General features: G+C 45.1%; 1 protein-coding gene across 2 annotated transcripts in view; it reads right to left on the bottom strand.

Annotated features, from left to right (window-relative positions):
• DIP2B (disco interacting protein 2 homolog B) overlaps nucleotides 1-18,349 on the bottom strand; it is a 142,824-nt gene that overhangs the window by 25,189 nt on the left and 99,286 nt on the right. For both annotated transcript variants that reach the window (XM_021707017.1, XM_008074090.1), the window contains 3 exons: nucleotides 14,169-14,370; nucleotides 4,356-4,465; nucleotides 3,840-3,920 (listed from right to left, as the gene is read on the bottom strand). In XM_021707017.1, coding sequence (XP_021562692.1) covers nucleotides 3,840-3,920; nucleotides 4,356-4,465; nucleotides 14,169-14,370 — 393 coding nt within the window. The remainder of the gene's footprint in view (nucleotides 1-3,839; nucleotides 3,921-4,355; nucleotides 4,466-14,168; nucleotides 14,371-18,349) is intronic.

Below are 18,349 nucleotides of genomic sequence, written 5' to 3'. Positions count from 1 at the left end.
CAGGCAGGTCTTGAACCTGTGGGCTCAGGCAATCCACTCACCTCGGCCTCCCAAAGGCACGGGATTACAGGCTGAGCCACCGAGCCCGGCTGAATTTTTTATTTTTTAAGTGAAAGAGTGTCTGAGCTTAGCAGATCGAGGCTACAGTGGCCATGACTGTGCCACTGTACTCCAGCCTGGGTGACAGAGTGAAACTCCAACTCAAAACAACAACAACAAAACCTATCTGCATTCTGTTAATCATTGATTTTTTTCCTTTATGTTTTTACCACCCATGAAATTTTTGAGTTTTATATAATGGAATTATACTGTACAAACTCTTTTGTTTCTTTCGCTCAACATTTTAAGAGTCATCTGTGTTGCTGTGTGTAAGCATTAATTTCTTCATGCATAATATTTCACTGTATGAACATGAGACAATTTATTCATCCATTTGTTTTTGAGTTGGACTCTCACCCTGTCATCCAGGCTGGAGTGCAGTGCCACGCTCATAGCCACTGCAGCCTTGACTCGCTGGGTTCTGCCTCCCAAAGTACTGGGATTACAGGTGTGAGCTACCATATCCGGCTTATTCATTCATTCTACTGCTGATGGACATTATCATTCTTGTACATGTATCCTGGTGCTTAAATATATGAGGTTTTTTTTTGGATGGGGTTGGGTTCTCATTCAGGCTGGAGTGCACTGGCACGATCATGGTTCACTTCAGCCTTGACCTTCTGAGCTCAGGCAATACTTCTGCCTCAGTCTCCTGAGTAGCTGAGACTATAGGCACACACCACTATGCCTGGCTAATTTTTAGATTTTTTTTTTGAGTTGGAGTCTTACTCTGTGCCCAGACTGGAGTGCAGTGGCATGCTCACGGCCACCGCAGCCTAGACTTGCTGGACTCAGGTGATCCTTCCACCTAAGCCTTCCAAGTAGCTGGGAACACAGGCATATATCACCATGCCCAGCTAATTTTTGATTTATTATAGATATAAGGTCTTGTGTCAAGTGCACAGGCTGGTCTCAAACCCATGGGCTCAATCCTCTTACCCCGGCCTCCCAAAGTGAGCCACCACGCCTGGCTTAGATTTTTTTTTTTTTTTTGTAAAGACAAGATCTTGCTATGTTACCTAGACTGGTCACAAACTTCTGGGCTCAAGTGATCTCCTGCCGTGGCCTTCCAAAGTGCTAGGATTACAAGCATGAGCTATCATGCCTGGCCATAAAATATATGAGTTTTGACAGAGTGTAGACCTAGAAATAAAAGTGCTGGGCCACTGGGTTGCCAGTCTTCAACTTTACTGGACAAGGCCAAATTGTATTGCAAATGGTTGTTCTCTATCACAACCCCTGAGCTCAGGCCATGACTACACGATTATGGAAATGTAAGGGTAAGTAAATAGACATGGTTCCAGCAGAGGTACAGCAGAAAACCAAAGTTCAGCAAAAAGCATGGAGGAACCATGTTGTATGGTTACTAAGTTTTCAGGCCCTGGGCAATTCCAGGCAAAACACAGGAATATACAGAAGAATAAATGGACTACATGTCCTTTAGGCAGTCATCAAAGAAGCAAATTTGAACATATGCTCTTGAACAAATATCTGGGGTACAGATTCCACAATGCCATGACTGTAACCGTCGCCAAGTTTGGGAGTGAGGAGAGGAAGTCAGTGGGTCTGACATCTTCTTAAAGAAAAGTAAAGGCCAGCCAGGCACGGTGGCTCAAATCTGTAATCCCAGCACTTGGGAAGCTGAGGCAAAGGATTGTCTGAGCCCAGGTTTGAGACCAGCCTGGGCAACATGGTGAGACCCTGTCTCTATAATAAATAAAAAAGTTAGGCCGGGCTTTGTGGCTCAGCCTGTAATCCCAGAACTTTGGGAGGCTGAGGTGAGAGGACTGCCTAAACCCGTGGGTTCAAGACCGGCCTGGGCAACTTGTCGAGAAACCGTCTCTACAATTTTTTTTTTTTTGAGTTGGAGTCTCACTCTGTTGCCCACACTGGAGTGCAGCGGCCGCTCCCGGCCACCGCAGCCTCGACCTGCTGGGCTTCGGCGATCCTTCGACCTCAGCCCTCCAGGTAGCTGGAACTACAGGCGTGTGCTACCACGCCCGGCTAATTTTTGGTTTATGTAGAGATGAGGTCTCGCAAAGTTGCCCAGGCGGGTCTCGAACCCGCGGGCTCAGGCAGTCCACTCACCTCAGTCTCCCAAAGGTGCGGGATTACAGGCTGAGCCACCGATCCCGTCTCTACAATTAAAAAAAAATTAGCTGGGCTAATTGGAAGCTACTTGGAAGGCTAAGGCAGACAGATCGCCTGAGCCCAACAGGTCGATGCTGGGGTAGCGGTGAGTGTGCCACTGCACTCCAGCCTAGGCGATGGAGTGAGACTCCAACTCAAAAAAAAAAAATAAGAAATGTAAGGGCCTTAATGAATCCACAGCTTGAAGGGGAGTGAGGAAGTCCCAGTCTTCCATCATAAAAGCAGTGGTTCTTAAGGTAGTTAACGGTTTTTTACTAAGATGCAGAGCATACTCCTCTCATCAATTTCTGTTATTGCATAAATTTTCCGAAAACAATCGGATTCTAGAAGGACAGGGACAGATAGGGGCAACTGGGATAAGTCTCCTATGAGATTCAATAGGCCTTTCCAGTGTTCCTCCTGCTGGTGAGAAATACTCTATTTACACAGTCACAGTACTTGGAGCCTGTGTCTCGGGCATTAAAACAAACAAACTCAGTAGATTCCCACAGGATGCAGAACTTGAAAGGCAATATTATGGTGAGCCATCCATTAGAAACCGGGAGTTAAATGTACTCTTGCGTGATTTTCAATTTGTTTGTTTGTTTTTGAGTTGGAGTCTCACTCAGTAGCTCAGACTGGAGTGTAGTAGCTGCTCCCGGCCACCGCAGCCTCGACCTGCTGGGCTCTGGCGATCCTTCTGTCTCAGCCTTCCAAGTAGCTGGAACTACAGGCGCGCGCTACCACGCCCGGTTAATTTTTTTGATTTTTTGTAGAGATGAAGTCTCACCAAGTTGCCCAGGTGGGTCTTGAACCTGTGGGCTCAGGCAATTCACTCACCTTGGCCTCCCAAAGCACGGGATTACAGGCTGAGTCACTGAGCCCAGCTCAATTTGCTTTTTTACCTGTTAGCAATAAGTCATTCATGTATGTACCAAAAATAACTTTGGTTTTATGGGTATTTGATATGGAGCCTCACTCTGTTGCCCAGGTTGGAATGCAGTGGCATGCTCATGCTGAGGCTCCGGCAATCCTTCCGCCTCAGCCTTCCAAGTAGCAGGAACTACAGGTACATGCTACCACTCTCGGCTCATTTTGTGATTTATTGTAGAGACAAGGTTTTGCCAAGTTGCCCAGGCTGGTCTTCAACCCCTGAACGCAGGCAATCCTCTTGCCTCGGTCTCCCAAAGTGCTGGGATTACGGGCTTGAGCCACTGCGCCCGGACAACTTTGGTTTTAAAAACATTGCTCTAAAATCATTTTCTTCCTGTCAGAAATAAAAAAACTGAAAGTCCAACTAAGTAAAAAACCATGATGTTCTACACATCTTACATCTATATAATTGCTCTGTTGGTCCCACTGCTTCTATCAGAACTGAGTACGAAGACTTGAAAAGACAGTATAAGTAATAAATTAATAAATTCCAGGAGGTCTCATTTCAACCTTAAAGTGATGGCACGGTTTATCCTCATATGTCAAGACAAGGAGAAAGCGATAACTCTTTCCTCAGAGGTAGCAAGAGAAGTTTCTGATGAAAGAGTGAGATAAAGGGTGCCTAAGACACTCCCACAGTACTCAGCTGATTAGCGATACAATTGAGTTTTTAATACCTTGGCATTTAACAGCATGAAGAGTACATGGTCAGGTGTTGCCTGGGCTCGCCACTGTAAAATCTCTGCCAGGAACTGGTGCTGAAGTCAGAAAACAGAATAAAGATTCAGGTCAGCAACTTTTAACAAGTTGTACAATGTACCCCCATCTGAAGCGTAAGTTTCATCCTTGACTTTTTGTTTTTTTGAGTTGGAGTCTCACTCTGTAGCCCAGACTGGAGTGCAGTGGCCCACTGCCGGGCCACCGCAGCCTCGACCTGCTGGGCTCCGGGCGATCCTTCCGCCTCAGCCTTCCAAGTAGCTGGAATTACAGGTGCGCGCTACCACGCCCGGTTGATTTTTGATTTATTGTAGAGATGAGGTCTCGTCAAGTTGTTGCCCAGGCGGGTCTCGAACCCACGGGCTCAGGCAATCCACTCACCTCAGCCTCCCAAAGGCGCGGATTACAGGCTGAGCCACCGAGCCCGGTATCGTCCTTGACTTTTTGCAAGAAGCCAACCCTTCTGGAAAACGTACCTTCCTCACCAAATCATTCTCTTCGATTTGCCCCAGATCCCTTCCAGCAGCTTGGGCGATGCGTTTTCCGGCAACCAGATTCCCAACCATCACGGAGGCAGGGCCTACACCTGTAAACAAAGACAGAAACCTGACTCCCTGGAGATGGCAATTCAGGCCAGGTATACCCACAAAGCATTTCCAAACTGACGAAAACTGGCTGAAACATTCACTCAATAACACTGATGGAGCACTCTTCTTGGCACTGGGCAAAAAGGGCAAGAGTGCGTATCCTACTGGTGAAAGAAAACCAAGAAGTACACATACAGATAAGCAAAACGCAGGGAGTGGGACGTGCTAGAACAAAACAAAAAAGGAACACAGGGGAGGCAGGGGTTGGGGTGGAAGAGAGAGGGTGGCTACCTTCACCTGGGTATACAGGAAGCTTTCACTTTGAGGTAGTAACAGCTGATTGCACCAGTTCCTCCTGATAAATAATTTCATCTGTACCAATTATGATACAACCCCAAAGGAGAGGTCTGTTAATGAATATCTTTTGCAATGACTTATCTGGTCTAGAAAGAAACTTGTCATCTACGAGGACTGAGAGTGAGTTTATCAGAAATATCAGAAGTGCTCTATTAAAAGTGAATAATGAAATCCAGATAGTGGATTTCATTCCTGGCCTGGGCTTTTAAAAAACATCTGGGGGCTGGGCATGTTGGCTCACGTCTATAATCCCAACACTTTGGGAGGCTGAGGTGAGACGATTGCCTGAGTCCATGGGTTCGAGACCAGCCTGGGCAACTTGGCAAGACCTTATCTCTACAATAAATAAAAAAATTAGCCAGGCATGGTGGTGCACATCTGTAGACCTAGCTACTTGGAAGACTGAGGTGGCCATGAGCATGCCACTGCGCTCCAGCCTGGGCAACAGAGTGAGACTCTGTCTCAAAAAAAAAAAAAAAAAAAAAAAAAAGGCAAAATAAGGCTGAGAGTTTCAGATTAAAGGACATGTCGGTCAAATGGAATGCATGACTTTGACTGGATACTGGATTTTTTAAAAACCAGCTATAACAAACAAGTGAAGAAATCTGAATATGGACTGTTGATTATTAGATGACAGCATTATATAATTATTTTGTTTTTGTTTCTTTAAAAATTGGTCTTGCTATGTTGCTCAGGCTGATCTCAAACTCCTAAGTTTAAGGGATCCTCCTGTTTCAGTCTCCCAAATGGCTGGAACTATGCCACCATGTGCCACTTAGCTATAATTCTTTTTTTTTTTTTTTTGAGTTGGAGTCTCACTCTGTCGCCCAGACTGGAGTGCAGTGGTCGCTCTCGGCCACTGCAGCCTCGCCTGCTGGGCTCCGGCGATCCTTCCGCCTCAGCCTTCCAAGTAGCCGGAATTACAGGCATGCGCTACCACGCCCGGCTGATTTTTTGATTTATTGTAGAGATGAGGTCTCGCCAAGTTGCCCAGGCGGGTCTCGAACCCGCGAGCTCCGGCAATCCACTCACCTCAGCCTCCCAAAGGCACAGGATTACAGGCTGAGCCACCGAGCCCGGCTATAAGTTAATTTCTTAATAGGATAATGGCATCCTATTAAGTGATTGATTAGGAAAATTTTAAGAGTATGTTTTTGTTCTGTAGAGATAAGACATCTGAGTGAGGCGTGATGGCTCATGCCTGTAACCCAGCTACTCGGGAGGCTGACCACAGGAGGATCACTTGAACCCAGGAGTCCAAGGCGTCTGTGAGTTATGACTGTGCCATTGCATTCTGGCCTGGGTGACAGAGAAATATCCTGTCTCATGTGAGCGTGTGTATTCATTTATATATATCTGTCTATTTAGAGTGAAGTGTCATGATGTCTGCAATTTGCTTTAAAAGAGTTTGGTGAAAAATACCAGCCCTTGGTGAATCTAGGGGAGGTCACGTGGGTGTCGCCCACTTTGCCCTTATTGTTGGGAGCCTGCCGTGGAGGCCAGCCTGAGCCTGAGCGTTAGGGATCCAGGTGGGCTGCGGACCCTGAGACCACCAGGTTGGGTTCAGGAGCTGAAGGCCCATTTCCCTCCTCCATTCTTTGTTGTTTGGCATGACCCATTAGCAGGGACTTTGATGATCTAAGCATGAAGTTCTGAGAATATGACAGGCACGGCTGACTCTAGGGATCCACTGTTCCCGTTTCTCACAGACTGCGGTTTCGGCTTTAAACTTAACACAGTTCAAACTCGGTCACATTTGGGAGCCTTATATATGATACAAGTTTCTTTATAAGATTTAAAAGTATATTTGTAGAATTAGTATATACATTTAGAGAGTTGTTTCCAGCTTTAGATGGTATAGATGATTATCTAGAGTTACCAGAAATGGCCCAGCATGAACTCTGGACTGGGCCACATTCCTAAGGGCCCAGCGTCCACTTTGGGCTGGGCTGCATTCTTTTAAAGTGGTTCTTTTTTTTGAGTTGGAGTCTCACTCTGTCCCCAGACTGGAGTGCAGTGGCCGCTCCCGGCCACTGCAGCCTCGACCTGTTGGGCTCCGGCGATCCTTCCGCCTCGGCCTTCCAAGTAGCTGGAACTACAGGTGCACGCTACCATGCCCGGATAATTTTTGATTTATTGTAGAGATGAGGTCTTGCCAAGTTGCCCAGGTGGGTCTTGAACCCGCGGGCTCAGGCAATCCACTCACCTCAGCCTCCCAAAGTGCTGGGATTACAGGCTGAGCCACCAAGCCTGGCTAAACTGGTTCTTTAGTTACAATTAGTGTAGGTTTTTTTCTACTTATAATAGAAACGGAATTTATTTTATTCATAGAAAGTATTGTAGAATAAGTCATGCTACGCCAGGGAATTATGTTAGTTCAAGCATGATCAAACATGATACTTTGAGGTTTTATAGAAAACAGCTAACTTTATTTTTTATTTTTTTGAGTTGGAGTCTCACTCTGTCGCCCAGACTGGAGTGCAGTGGCCGCTCCCGGCCACCGCAGCCTCGACCTGCTGGGCTCCGGCAATCCTTCCGCCTCAGCCTTCCAAGTAGCCGGAATTACAGGCATGTGCTGCCACGCCCGGCTAATTTCTTGATTTATGTAGAGATGAGGTCTCGCTGCCCAGACGGGTCTCGAACCCGCAGGCTCAGGCAATCCACTCACAACAGCTAACTTTATAAATGTCATTGTTCCCACTTTCTACTAATTGCGGTTTTGGCTTTAGTACAATTACAGTTTGTATTTGGGTTTTATTTTCGAAGTTTTATTGCTGATGATCAGCCTTATATATTAGGATTAGGAATTGGAAACTTTTATAGAAATTAAGATAGATACATAGGATTTTAGAATAGCCATTTTGTTAAGAGATCATAATCAATTGTTCCTGGAAATGGCCCAGCGTGACCTTTGGACTGGGTCACATTCTTCAGGAACTGGTTTGAGCTATAATTAAGAGTTTTTTATAGTACAGGTAAAATTAGCACAGAATAGAAAGGCATTAGGATTTAAGTCAGTCATTAGGTGTTGGGTATGCATAAATTTTAGAAGTTATTGATTATTAGGATCTTATGATGTTAGAATTGTATTGCTTTTGAGGAACATAAACCAAGCATAAGGAACAGTGAGATAATTTTGGGATTGTCCTTCCTCATGCTTGGGAAAACAACTGGTGGGTGGGGGACACCCCTCATCTACCTGGCTTTGTGTTCACATAAAAGTCTTGTGATTTTATTGGGATTGTCCTTCCTCATGCTTAAGGAAACACCTGGTGGGTGAGGGGGATGCGCCTCATCCACCTGGCCTTGTGTTCACGTGAAAGTCTTGTGATTTAACATGTGAAAATTTGGGATAAAAGACTTACGGTTGGTCCCATTAAATGGCTTCTGCTCATTTCACTGAACAGTTGTCCACTTTCTTTCTTTCTCTTTATATCTATCCCTCCATCTTTCTTTCAATATCTATCCCTACTACAGAATTGGCTTCTGCACTAGACAGAGTCCAGTCTCTTTCTTTCTCCCCTTTTCTCTTTCTTTCTCCCCTTTTCTCTTTCTTTCTCTTTATTTCTCCAGAATAATTGCCGACGCTGCACCACCTTCCAGGGACCCTCTAAATCTCTCTGCAGGGGCTGGCCCCCTGTACCTTATTCCAGCTTCTCCGTAGGGATGACACTGCAAACAAATATAGGGCAGCTTCCCTCTCAAACCAAACATTCTGTGTGCTCTATGCCTTTCCTGAAAGCAACTTAAAGAGTAAGAGCCCACCTTATGAAACTAAGAAGATGGTGAAAAGACACAACATGTGCCAGCTGGGTTTGAATAGCACTGAGGCTACACTGGATTAATATTTAATATTTTTTTATTGCCAGAATCCGGTGATCCTGAATATCCTGAAATGGATGAAATGAATCACTTGAATCATGTAATCACTTTTAAGAGTATGTATCTGTGGGAGGCTGAGGTAAATGGATTGCCTGAGCCCGCGGGTTCAAGACCCGCCTGGGCAGCAAGACCTCATCTCTACAATAAATAAAAAAATCAGCTGGGCGTGGTAGTGCACGCCTGTAGTTCCAGTTACTTGGAAGGCTGAGGCGGAAGGATCGCCGGAGCCCAGCAGGTCAAGGCTGCGGTGGCTGGGAGCGGCCGCTGCACTCCAGTCTGGGCGACAGAGTGAGACTTCAACTCAAAAAAAAAAAAAAAAAAAGAGTATGTATCTGAGGTTACTGGGTAAAGGCTATAGAAACCCTTTGTGCAATTTGGCAACTTTTTTGTAAGTTACTTCAAAAAGAGAAGTTTAAAGAATTTAAAAATCAAATAAAGGGCCAGGTGTGGTGACACACATCTATAATCCCAGCATTTTGGGAGGCCGAGCTGAGAGGACTGCCTAAGCCCATGGGTTTGAGACCAGCCTGGGCAATGTGGTGAGACCTCATCTCTACCATAAATCAAAAAATTAGCTGGGTGTGGTGGTGCACACCTATAGTTCCAGCTACCTGGAAGGCTGAGGTTGAAGGATCTCCTGAGCCCAGCAAGTCGAGGCCGCGGTGGCTGGGAGCGTGCCACCCACCGCACTCCATCCTGGGCTACAGAGTGAGACTCCAACCCTCCCGAAAAAAAATCAAATAAAGAACTCAAACAAGACAAAGAATGCCAACCCTTCCGACAGTTGAACATCCACCAAGTGTCTACTGCAATTTTAAGCACAATATGCAACATTTTTTCGGAAGAAACCACATCATAAACTACAGAGACATCATATTGGAGACGGCCTTTTACACAGGCAAGGACTCAGTGTGTATTTGACTGAGTAAACTGTTCAATCTTGTATTTATATTGCAAAATTAATAGGAGTATGACATTTAAAAAAGTTAATTTTGCAGAGTAGTTCTAAAAACAATGAAATTCAGCAGCAATTTCTTAAGGTTCTTCTGTGTGCATTTTGTGAGTCTATAAGTCAGCGTGAAAACGCTGAAGGCAGTAACTCCAGGACGTCAACCACAGGCACTGCTGTACCTATAAATATGCCTTTGATTACTCTCACAAAATTCTGTATATTTCCTGTGGCAAAAGCTGTTAGTTATTAATCACAATACCTATAATCCTCTTTTTCCTTAATAGAACTTCAAGTTTTTAGCTGGACCCGTGCCTGGAATAAAGACTATATTCTTAGCTGGGCTCGGTGGCTCAGCCTGTAATCCCACGCCTTGGGAGGCTGAGGTGAGTGGACTGCCTGAGCCCGCAGGTTCGAGACCCACCTGGGCAACTTGGCGAGACCTCATCTCTACAATAAATCAAAAATTAGCCGGGCATGGTAGCGCGTACCTGGAGTTCCAGCTACTTGGAAGGCTGAGGCGGAAGGATGGCCAGAGCCCAGCAATTCGAGGCTGCGGTGGCCGGGAGCGGCCACTGCACTCCAGTCTGGGCGACAGAGTGAGACTCCAACTCAAAAAAAAAAAAGACTATATTCTTTAGTGTGGGAGAATAACACGTAAGAGGAAGTAATATGTGTAATTTCTGGAAAATATGCTAAGAGAAAGGGGATCCCTTCTTTACTTTTTCCTCCTACCTGCTAGCTGGGATGCAGAAATGATGACTGCAGCCAGGGTGCCTAATGGACCCTGAGGCAGTATGCTGAGGATGGCTGTGGTAGATTATTTTATTTTCTCACAAACCTTCCTTTCCTTCCTGTCCTAGCAGTGGCTGCATGGGAGTAGACATCTCTGCTCCACTGATTTCGGGCATGGTCTGACTTGTCTTGGACAATAAAATATTAGGAGACATGACACAAACTGAAGCTTTAAATATGCTCATGTAGTCTGGCTTGCTTTCTTGCTCTTGCCATCTGCCTTGGGAAAAACACGGCCCAGGTAACTGCCAGTCCCGTGATGAGGAGACACATGGACAGTTCTGAACCTAACCTACAGCCTGGAGCCAAGTTGGTCCAGCAGATCCTAGCCAAGCCAAGCAGAGACACAGCAGACCCACATTCCATGAAAAAAAAATAAATGCCTATTATTTCAAGGCACTGAGCTTCAGGCTTATTTGTTTTTGTAGCCTATCTGCAACAATAGTTGACCAATAAAGCACTACAACAAAAAAGCTGGAAAGCTAGAGGAGAGAGCATGACTGAGAGTGACCGTTATAGCTCTGGGTTGCCTAGCTGTGAATTTCTTTTACCTGAGGGAAAAAAAATAAACCTGTTTCTTGTGTCAGTTGCTATAAAGCTTTTCTACAACTTGCAGCCAAGACCAGCCCGGACCACCATTCTCGTGCTTTCTACAATGGGCCTCTCAAGAACAGCTTGGCCTCCGGGCAGACTTCTCAATCTTCCCTTTCCTCACATTTCCTTTCTCCCCTTACTCCTTACCTCACCACTCCCCTGTATTCTTCTCATTTAATTCCTTCATCACCTCCATCCTTTATGCCATGACTTTCAAATGGCTTTGGTCCTGCTCAGATGCATCTGACTAAGACAGTACCAGGGAATCACCACAAACAGCAAAAGCAGTGAATTCAAACATAATGCTTTCATCACAAAGAATGAAATGGATGCCATGTCTTTGGGAGCTTATGAATAAATCTTTTTTCTTTTTTGAGTTGGAGTCTCACTCTGTCATCCAGGCTGGAGCGCAGTGGCACGCTCACAGTCACCGCCATCTCAACCGTGAGGTTCAGGTGATCTTGCCGCCTCAGCCTTCCAAGTAGCTGGAATTACAGGCACGTGCCACCATGCTTGGCTAATTTTTTGATTTACTGTAGAGACAATGTATTGCCAAGTTGCCCAGGTTGGTCTTGAACCCATGGGCTCAGGCAATCTTCTTGCCTCAGCCTCTCTAAGTGCTGGGATTACAGGCGTGAGCCATGGCGCCTGGTCAGGAATAAATCTTTTATAGGTTAGCATTTTATAAAATTGGTTAACATCTGGTTAGCAAAAATATCTATATGTTTCTAAGTAGTATCTCCTAAGTATCTACTATAACATGAATGTTTAGATAAAAGAATCTTAGATTAAATGCTATCTAAGTTGGATTTTACTCATGACAAATGAAGGTAGAATTTCAGTGTAACAGGATTTGAAATAGAGAAGAGTCTGTGTTTTCTATGTATCTGTCATATGTTTAGGCAGGTAATGTACTGGAAGAGACTTCTTTTTATACATGGCTTGATTAGTAATACAAAATGTCTTGATTTTTTTTTTTGAGTTGGAGTCTCACTCTGTCACTCAGACTACAGCCTCGACTTGCTGCTCCGGCGATCCTTCCGCCTCAGCCTTCCAAGTAGCTGGAAATACAGGTGCGCGCTACCACAACCGGCCAATTTTTGATTTATTGTAGAGATGAGATCTCACCAAGTTCCCCAGGCGGGTCTCGAACCCACAGGCTCAGGCAATCCACTCACCTTGGCCTCCCAAAGTGCTGGGATTACAGGCTGAGCCACCGAGCCCGGCTAAAATGTCTTGATTTTGACTGTCCCTTGGAGTATGAGCCTCCATATACTTTTATTTCCAACAGGAAAAACTGATAAATATCACATATACTTAAACTCTATATAATCTGTTAAAGAGATAGGGTAATTGATGAGTTGATAACATCTAGATAAATAAGTTTGATATGATCTTCAGTCACCAGATCACTGAAGAAATTACTGCAGAGTATATTAACATCTTAATATCCTGATTAAAATATCCTAGCAAGTCAGAGGCTTATCTTATATTTTATTATTGTACATCATGCTAATGTTTCAGCAAAAGCTGCCTTACAGAAATAAAATTAAATGCCACACCTCCCCTTCCTACTTTTATTTTCTCTTCCTAACACATTTGGAGACTGATGTGAGTGCGTGCGTGTGTGTGTGTGTGTGTGTGTGTTGAAATCCATAGCAGCTAGATTTTTGGCTTTTGTGTGTTTTTAGGCTTACAGGAAACTAGAAGCCTCTCGTAAAATGAAAAATTATTAACAAAATGTAATGATTCTACATTGGATTTAACAGATCTTTTAACATTATTCTGATCAATTACTCTTGCCTTTAATTCCTATGCATGCAGCCCTATAATCTAGGTTTATTCAGAAATTAGGCAAAAAGGAGACATTAACCTTTTTTTTTTAACATATGGTGATTCCCTAACTCTTTGGTGCCCTTGAACTCAAAAGATATGCTCCTCAGAGGTGTTACAGGCCCAAATCAGAACCCTAAAGTTAAAAAGGAATGAGGATGACCCTAGGCAAAAGATGAGATTCCCAGTAGAAAGGCAGGATAGCCTAGGGTTCAGAATGTGGGTTTCAGTCATGATTAGTGTGAATCTCAACTCTGCTGCTCACCAACTATACAACTGTGGGCCTGATATTAACTTTTCTGAATTTTTTTTGTTTGCTTTTTTTTTTTCTTTTTTTGAGTTGGAGTCTCACTCTGTCACCCAGATTGGAGTGCAGTGGCCGCTCCCGGCCACCGCAGCCTCGACTTGCTGGGCTCTGGCGATCCTTCCACCTCAGTCTTCCAAGTAGTCGGAATTACAGGTGTGCGCTACCACGCCCAGCTAATTTTTTTTGGATTTATTGTAGAGATGAGGTCTCGCCAAGTTGCCCAGGTGGGTCTCAAACCTGCGGGCTCAGGCAATCCATTCACCTCAGCCTCCTGAAGTGCGGGATTACAGGCTGAGCCCGGCCTTGTTTGCTTTTTTTGACTGAGAGTCTCACTGTGTCGCCCAGGCTGGAGTGCAGAGCACACTCACGACCACTGCAGCCTCAATCTGCTGGGTTCAGGTGCTTTTTCCGCCTCAGCCTTCCAAGTAGCTGGAACTACAGGCATGTACCACCACGCCTGGCTAATTTTTCTTTATTGTAGAGATGAGGTCTCCCCAAGTTGTCCAGGCTGGCCTTGAACCCCTGGGTTCAGGCAATCCTCTTGTCTCCACCTCCCAAGGTGCTGGGATTACAGGTGTGAGCCACCACACGTGGCAACTTTATTGAACTTTATCTTCCACAACTGGGGCAAAGTTTTAATATTACACATGTAAGTGCTCACCTAGTATTTGGCATTTAGTAGGCTATTCTTGTTTTCAGAAACTTTCCTTCCATGACTTATTTTATTCTAGTTCTTACAAGCAGGATTCTATCATCCTGACTTACACCTTACTCTCAGGGATAAGGAAGGTATACTATGGTAATTACTCCCAAGAAAGAAGCTTATTCAGCAAGATCTCAATTCTCCTTGTTTTTGGTCAACTGAGGGTTTTCTTGTGGTTACTAGCCTTTGTAAAGTCTAATTCTAGAGAAACAAACACTCTGAGAAAACTCAGCTTCTTGGAGTTACAATTTCAATGCTATGTTCTAGAAGCCAGCATATTACCTGGTTGCTTTTGCCGGGGTTTTGGCAAATTCGTCACACATGTATGTGGGCACATGAGGATATTGCAAGGATGTAGAGATCCCTCCAGAAAGAGCTGCTTTGTCTGGGATATATGGATTCCTCCTAGTGGAGTTTTTGGCAATGTATTGGCAGGCACCAAAGCAAGACAATAAACGCCCACTTGATGAATGCTATCGATCGCCTACAAAAATACAAAGAAAAATATTCAGTGAGATTACTTTTACTACATTTGACATAATCCATTACCTTTCTCTTTCCATTTTAGGTCTAGAATCTGGTAGATCATTAAGATCTCATAAATATAAAGGTAGTCATTAAGAAAACATATATCTTTCCACTATGGCAGAGACTGAAAGAAGAGAGGTAAGATATAGTTTAAATAGACACCGGTAGATACTGATTTTTTTTTTTGAGTTGGAGTCCCACTCCGTCACCCAGGCTGCTGTGCAGGCACGTTCATGGCCATTTCACAGTGTCGACCTGATGGGCTCTGGCAATCCTTCCACCTCAGCCTCCCAAGTAGCCAAACTATAGGCGTGCGCTACCACCCCCGGCTAGTTTTTTGATTTATTGTAGAGATGAGGTCTCACCACGGTGCCCAGGCTGGTCTCAAACCCATGGGCTCAGGCAATCCTCTCACCCTGGCCTCCCAAAGTGTTGGGATTAAAGGCTTGAACCACTGTGACCGGTTGATACTGATTTTTAAGCTGCAACATGTTCCCTTCTAAGTGCTATCAAAAACCTAAACATGTGCTCTAGTTTTTTAATCTTTTAGCTTTATAACACAGCCTGACGATAAGATATTTTATTATGAACACAGTAGCAGCTCTCTAAATGGTAGGTATTCACCGTGCACCCAGGCACAACATCTAGGTAAGGCCCACAACACCCTGAACACTGGAAGCTGCAAGTCACCTCCTTAGACCTGTGCTCTCAGCCACATCACCATGTTTGCCAAGAGGCAGCTGTACCTGTTTCTCTACTGCTTATGACAGTTGTTCTTGTTTTTGTGGTCATATAATCTGATTATAATCTAAATCAATTGATAAAATACAAATGCGCTGAGTGTGGTGGCTCATGCCTGTAATCCCAGCACTTTGGGAGGTGGAGGTGAGAGGACTGCCCGAGTTCAGCAGTTTGAGAGTAGCCCAGGCAACTTGGTGAGACCTCATCTCTACAATAAATAAAAAAAATTAGGCAGGCATGGTGGTACACGCCTGTGGTTCCAGCTTTTGGAAGGATCATCTGAGCGTAGCAGATGGAGGCTATGTGGCTGTGAGTGTGCCACTGCACTCCAGCCTGGGTGATAGAGTGAAACTCCGATTCCAAAAACAAAACAAAACAACAACAACAAAAACAAATGCAAAAAAGGCAGTAGGAATTATAAGACACATTAAGGGTGAGCTCCTCCTGGGCTCGGTGGCTCAGTCTGTAATCCTGCACTTTGGAAGGCTGAGGTGAGTGGACTGCCTGAACCCGCAGGTTCGAGACCCGCCTGGGCAACTTGGCGAGACCTCATCTACAATAAATAAAAAATTAGCTGGGCATGGTAGCGCGCGCCTGTAGTTCTAGCTACTTGGAAGGCTGAGGCGGAAGGATTGCTGGTGCCCAGTAGGTCGAGGCTGCGGTGGACGGGAGAACGTGCCACTGCACTCCAGTCTGGGCGACAGTGAGACTCCAACTCAAAAAAAAAAAAAAGGGGTGAGCTCCTAAAAAAAACTCTTGATTGCTATGGGCAAGTTAATCCCAAAAGTAAGGGTTACCTATAAAAGTCACTTTCCAAAATAAAACCAGAAACCAATTCCTACTGGGTAGGTATGAAAAGTCGAAAAATAAACAAACAATCAAACAAACAAAAAAATCCCAGAAGTCAAAGACAATGCATTTGAACATAGTTTTAAAAAGTAAGCTGAGGCTGGGTGCAGTGGCTCATGCTTATAATCCCAGCACTTTGGGAGGCCAAGGTGAGAGGATTGCCCGAGACCAGGGGTTCGAGACCAGCCTGGGCAACTTGGCAAGATCTCATCTCTATAATGAATAAAAAATCAGCCAGGCATGGTGGGGCACATGGCTGCAGTTCCAGTTACTTGGAAGGCTGAGGCTGAAGGATCGCCTGAACCCAGCAGGTCGAGTTTGCGGTGGCCTGTGAGCCTGCCACTGCACTCCAGCCTGGGCAACAGTGAGACTTCAACTCAAAAAAAAAAAAGTAAGTTGACTCGAACTCAAACCAGTATACTCATAATCACACTTCTCTACTCAAATGAACACACTTTTACATGTTTTGCATTAAAATTTAATATAAGGGGGGGCCCCCAAAAACTTGGAACTTATTTGCTAAAAATTGTGTATTTATTCTTACATGTTTAAGCTCCAGTCACCTTCAAAGTGCTCTCTCTGCCGGGCTCGGTGGCTTAGCCTGTAATCCCGCGCCTTTGGGAGGCTGAGGTGAGTGGATTGCCTGAGCCCGCGGGTTCGAGACCCGCCTGGGCAGGTGAGACCTCATCTCTACAATAAATTAAAAAATCAGCCGGGCGTGGGAGCGCGCGCCTGTAATTCCGGCTACTCGGAAGGCTGAGGCGGAAGGATCGCCGGAGCCCAGCAGGCGAGGCTGCCATGGCCAGGAGTGGCCACTGTGCTCCAGTCTGGGCGACAGAGTGAGACTCCAACTCAAAAAAAAAAAAAAAAAAAGTACTCTCTCTTTGATACAATATACTTTTCAAGATACTTCTTCCATTGCTCAAAACAGCTTTTGAACTTATCAATTTGGATGTCTTTTAGTGCTTCTGCTGTTTGTTGCTTCACTTTTTCTACATTGGCAAAATGTTTCCTTTTGAGGATTTTTTTCATTCAGGGAAACAAAACAGTAACTCAGGGGCGAGGTTGGGTGAGTAGGGAGGGAGGGCACAGGGATCATGCTGCTTTTGGTCAAAAACTGCTGAAGTGTGGTGTGGGCAGGTATGCACATTACCCATCATGAAATGGGCAAATGTGTTTAAAGAATCTCCCCCCAAAAAATTCACTGAAGCTGAAAGCTGCCTCTCTCAAGAACACTAGCTGGTACATTGATGCTGATGGGTTCCTAGGACACTTACTTAGTGGGGGAAGCCTGTACTACAAGGGACCTGCCTCTCCAAAGATAATTCTGGGTTTGGGGGTCCTTCTTTATACTGGAAGAATATCTCATTTTTATCATTTTCTGCTTCAACTACCTTTTATTTTTAAAATTTATTTTATAGAAAAAAATTTATTTATATTTTTCTTGTAGAGATGAGGTCTTGTCCAGGCTAGTCTTGAACTCCTGGCCTCAAGTTATCCTCCCCACCTTGGCCTCCCAAAATGCTGAGATTAAAGGTGTGAGCTATCACACTCAGCCTCAACTACCTTTTATAACTGACCATTAGCTGGGCAGGGTGGCTCATGTTTATAATTCCAGCACTTTGGGAGGCAGAGGCGAGAGGATTGCCTAAGCCCAGGAGTTTGAGACCAGCCTGGGCAACTTGGCAAGACCTCGTCTCTACAATAAATCCAAAAACTAGCCAGGCGTGATGGCATGCACCTGTAGTTCCAGCTACTTGGAAGGCTGAGGTGGAAGAATTACCTGAGGCTAGCAGGTCGAGGCTGCGGTGGCAGTGAGTGTGTCACTGCACTCCAACCTAGGTGACAGAGTGAGATTTCTACTAAAACAAACAAAAAAAACCCTGACCAGCTATTTATTTATTTATTTTTGAGTTGGAGTCTCACTCTGTTCTCCAGGCTGGAATGCAGTAGCATGCTCATGGCCATTGCAGCCTCGACCTGCTGGGCTCAGGTGAGATGATCCTTCTGCTTCAGCCTTCCAAGTAGCTGGAACTACAGGTGCATGGCACCACACCCAACTAATTTTTTGATTCGATGTAGAGATGAGGTCTTGCCAAGTTGCACAGGATGGTCTTGAACCCATGGGCTCAGACAATCTTCTCACCTCGGCCTCCCAAAGTGCTGGGATTATAGGTGTGAGCCACTGTGCCCAGCCTCTGACCAACTTTGTTTTTTTTTTTTGAGTTGGAATCTCACTCTGTCACCCAGGCTGGAGTGCAGTAGCATACTCATGGCCACCCCAGTGTCAGCCTGCTGGGGTCCATGATCCTTCCACCTCAGCCTTCCAGGTAGCCAGAACTATA

This window comes from Carlito syrichta, unplaced genomic scaffold (assembly GCF_000164805.1).
Source record: "Carlito syrichta isolate Samal-C Ts95f unplaced genomic scaffold, Tarsius_syrichta-2.0.1 Scaffold316302, whole genome shotgun sequence".
Lineage (NCBI taxonomy): Eukaryota > Metazoa > Chordata > Mammalia > Primates > Tarsiidae > Carlito > Carlito syrichta.
This window is presented reverse-complemented; position numbering and strand designations above follow the sequence as displayed.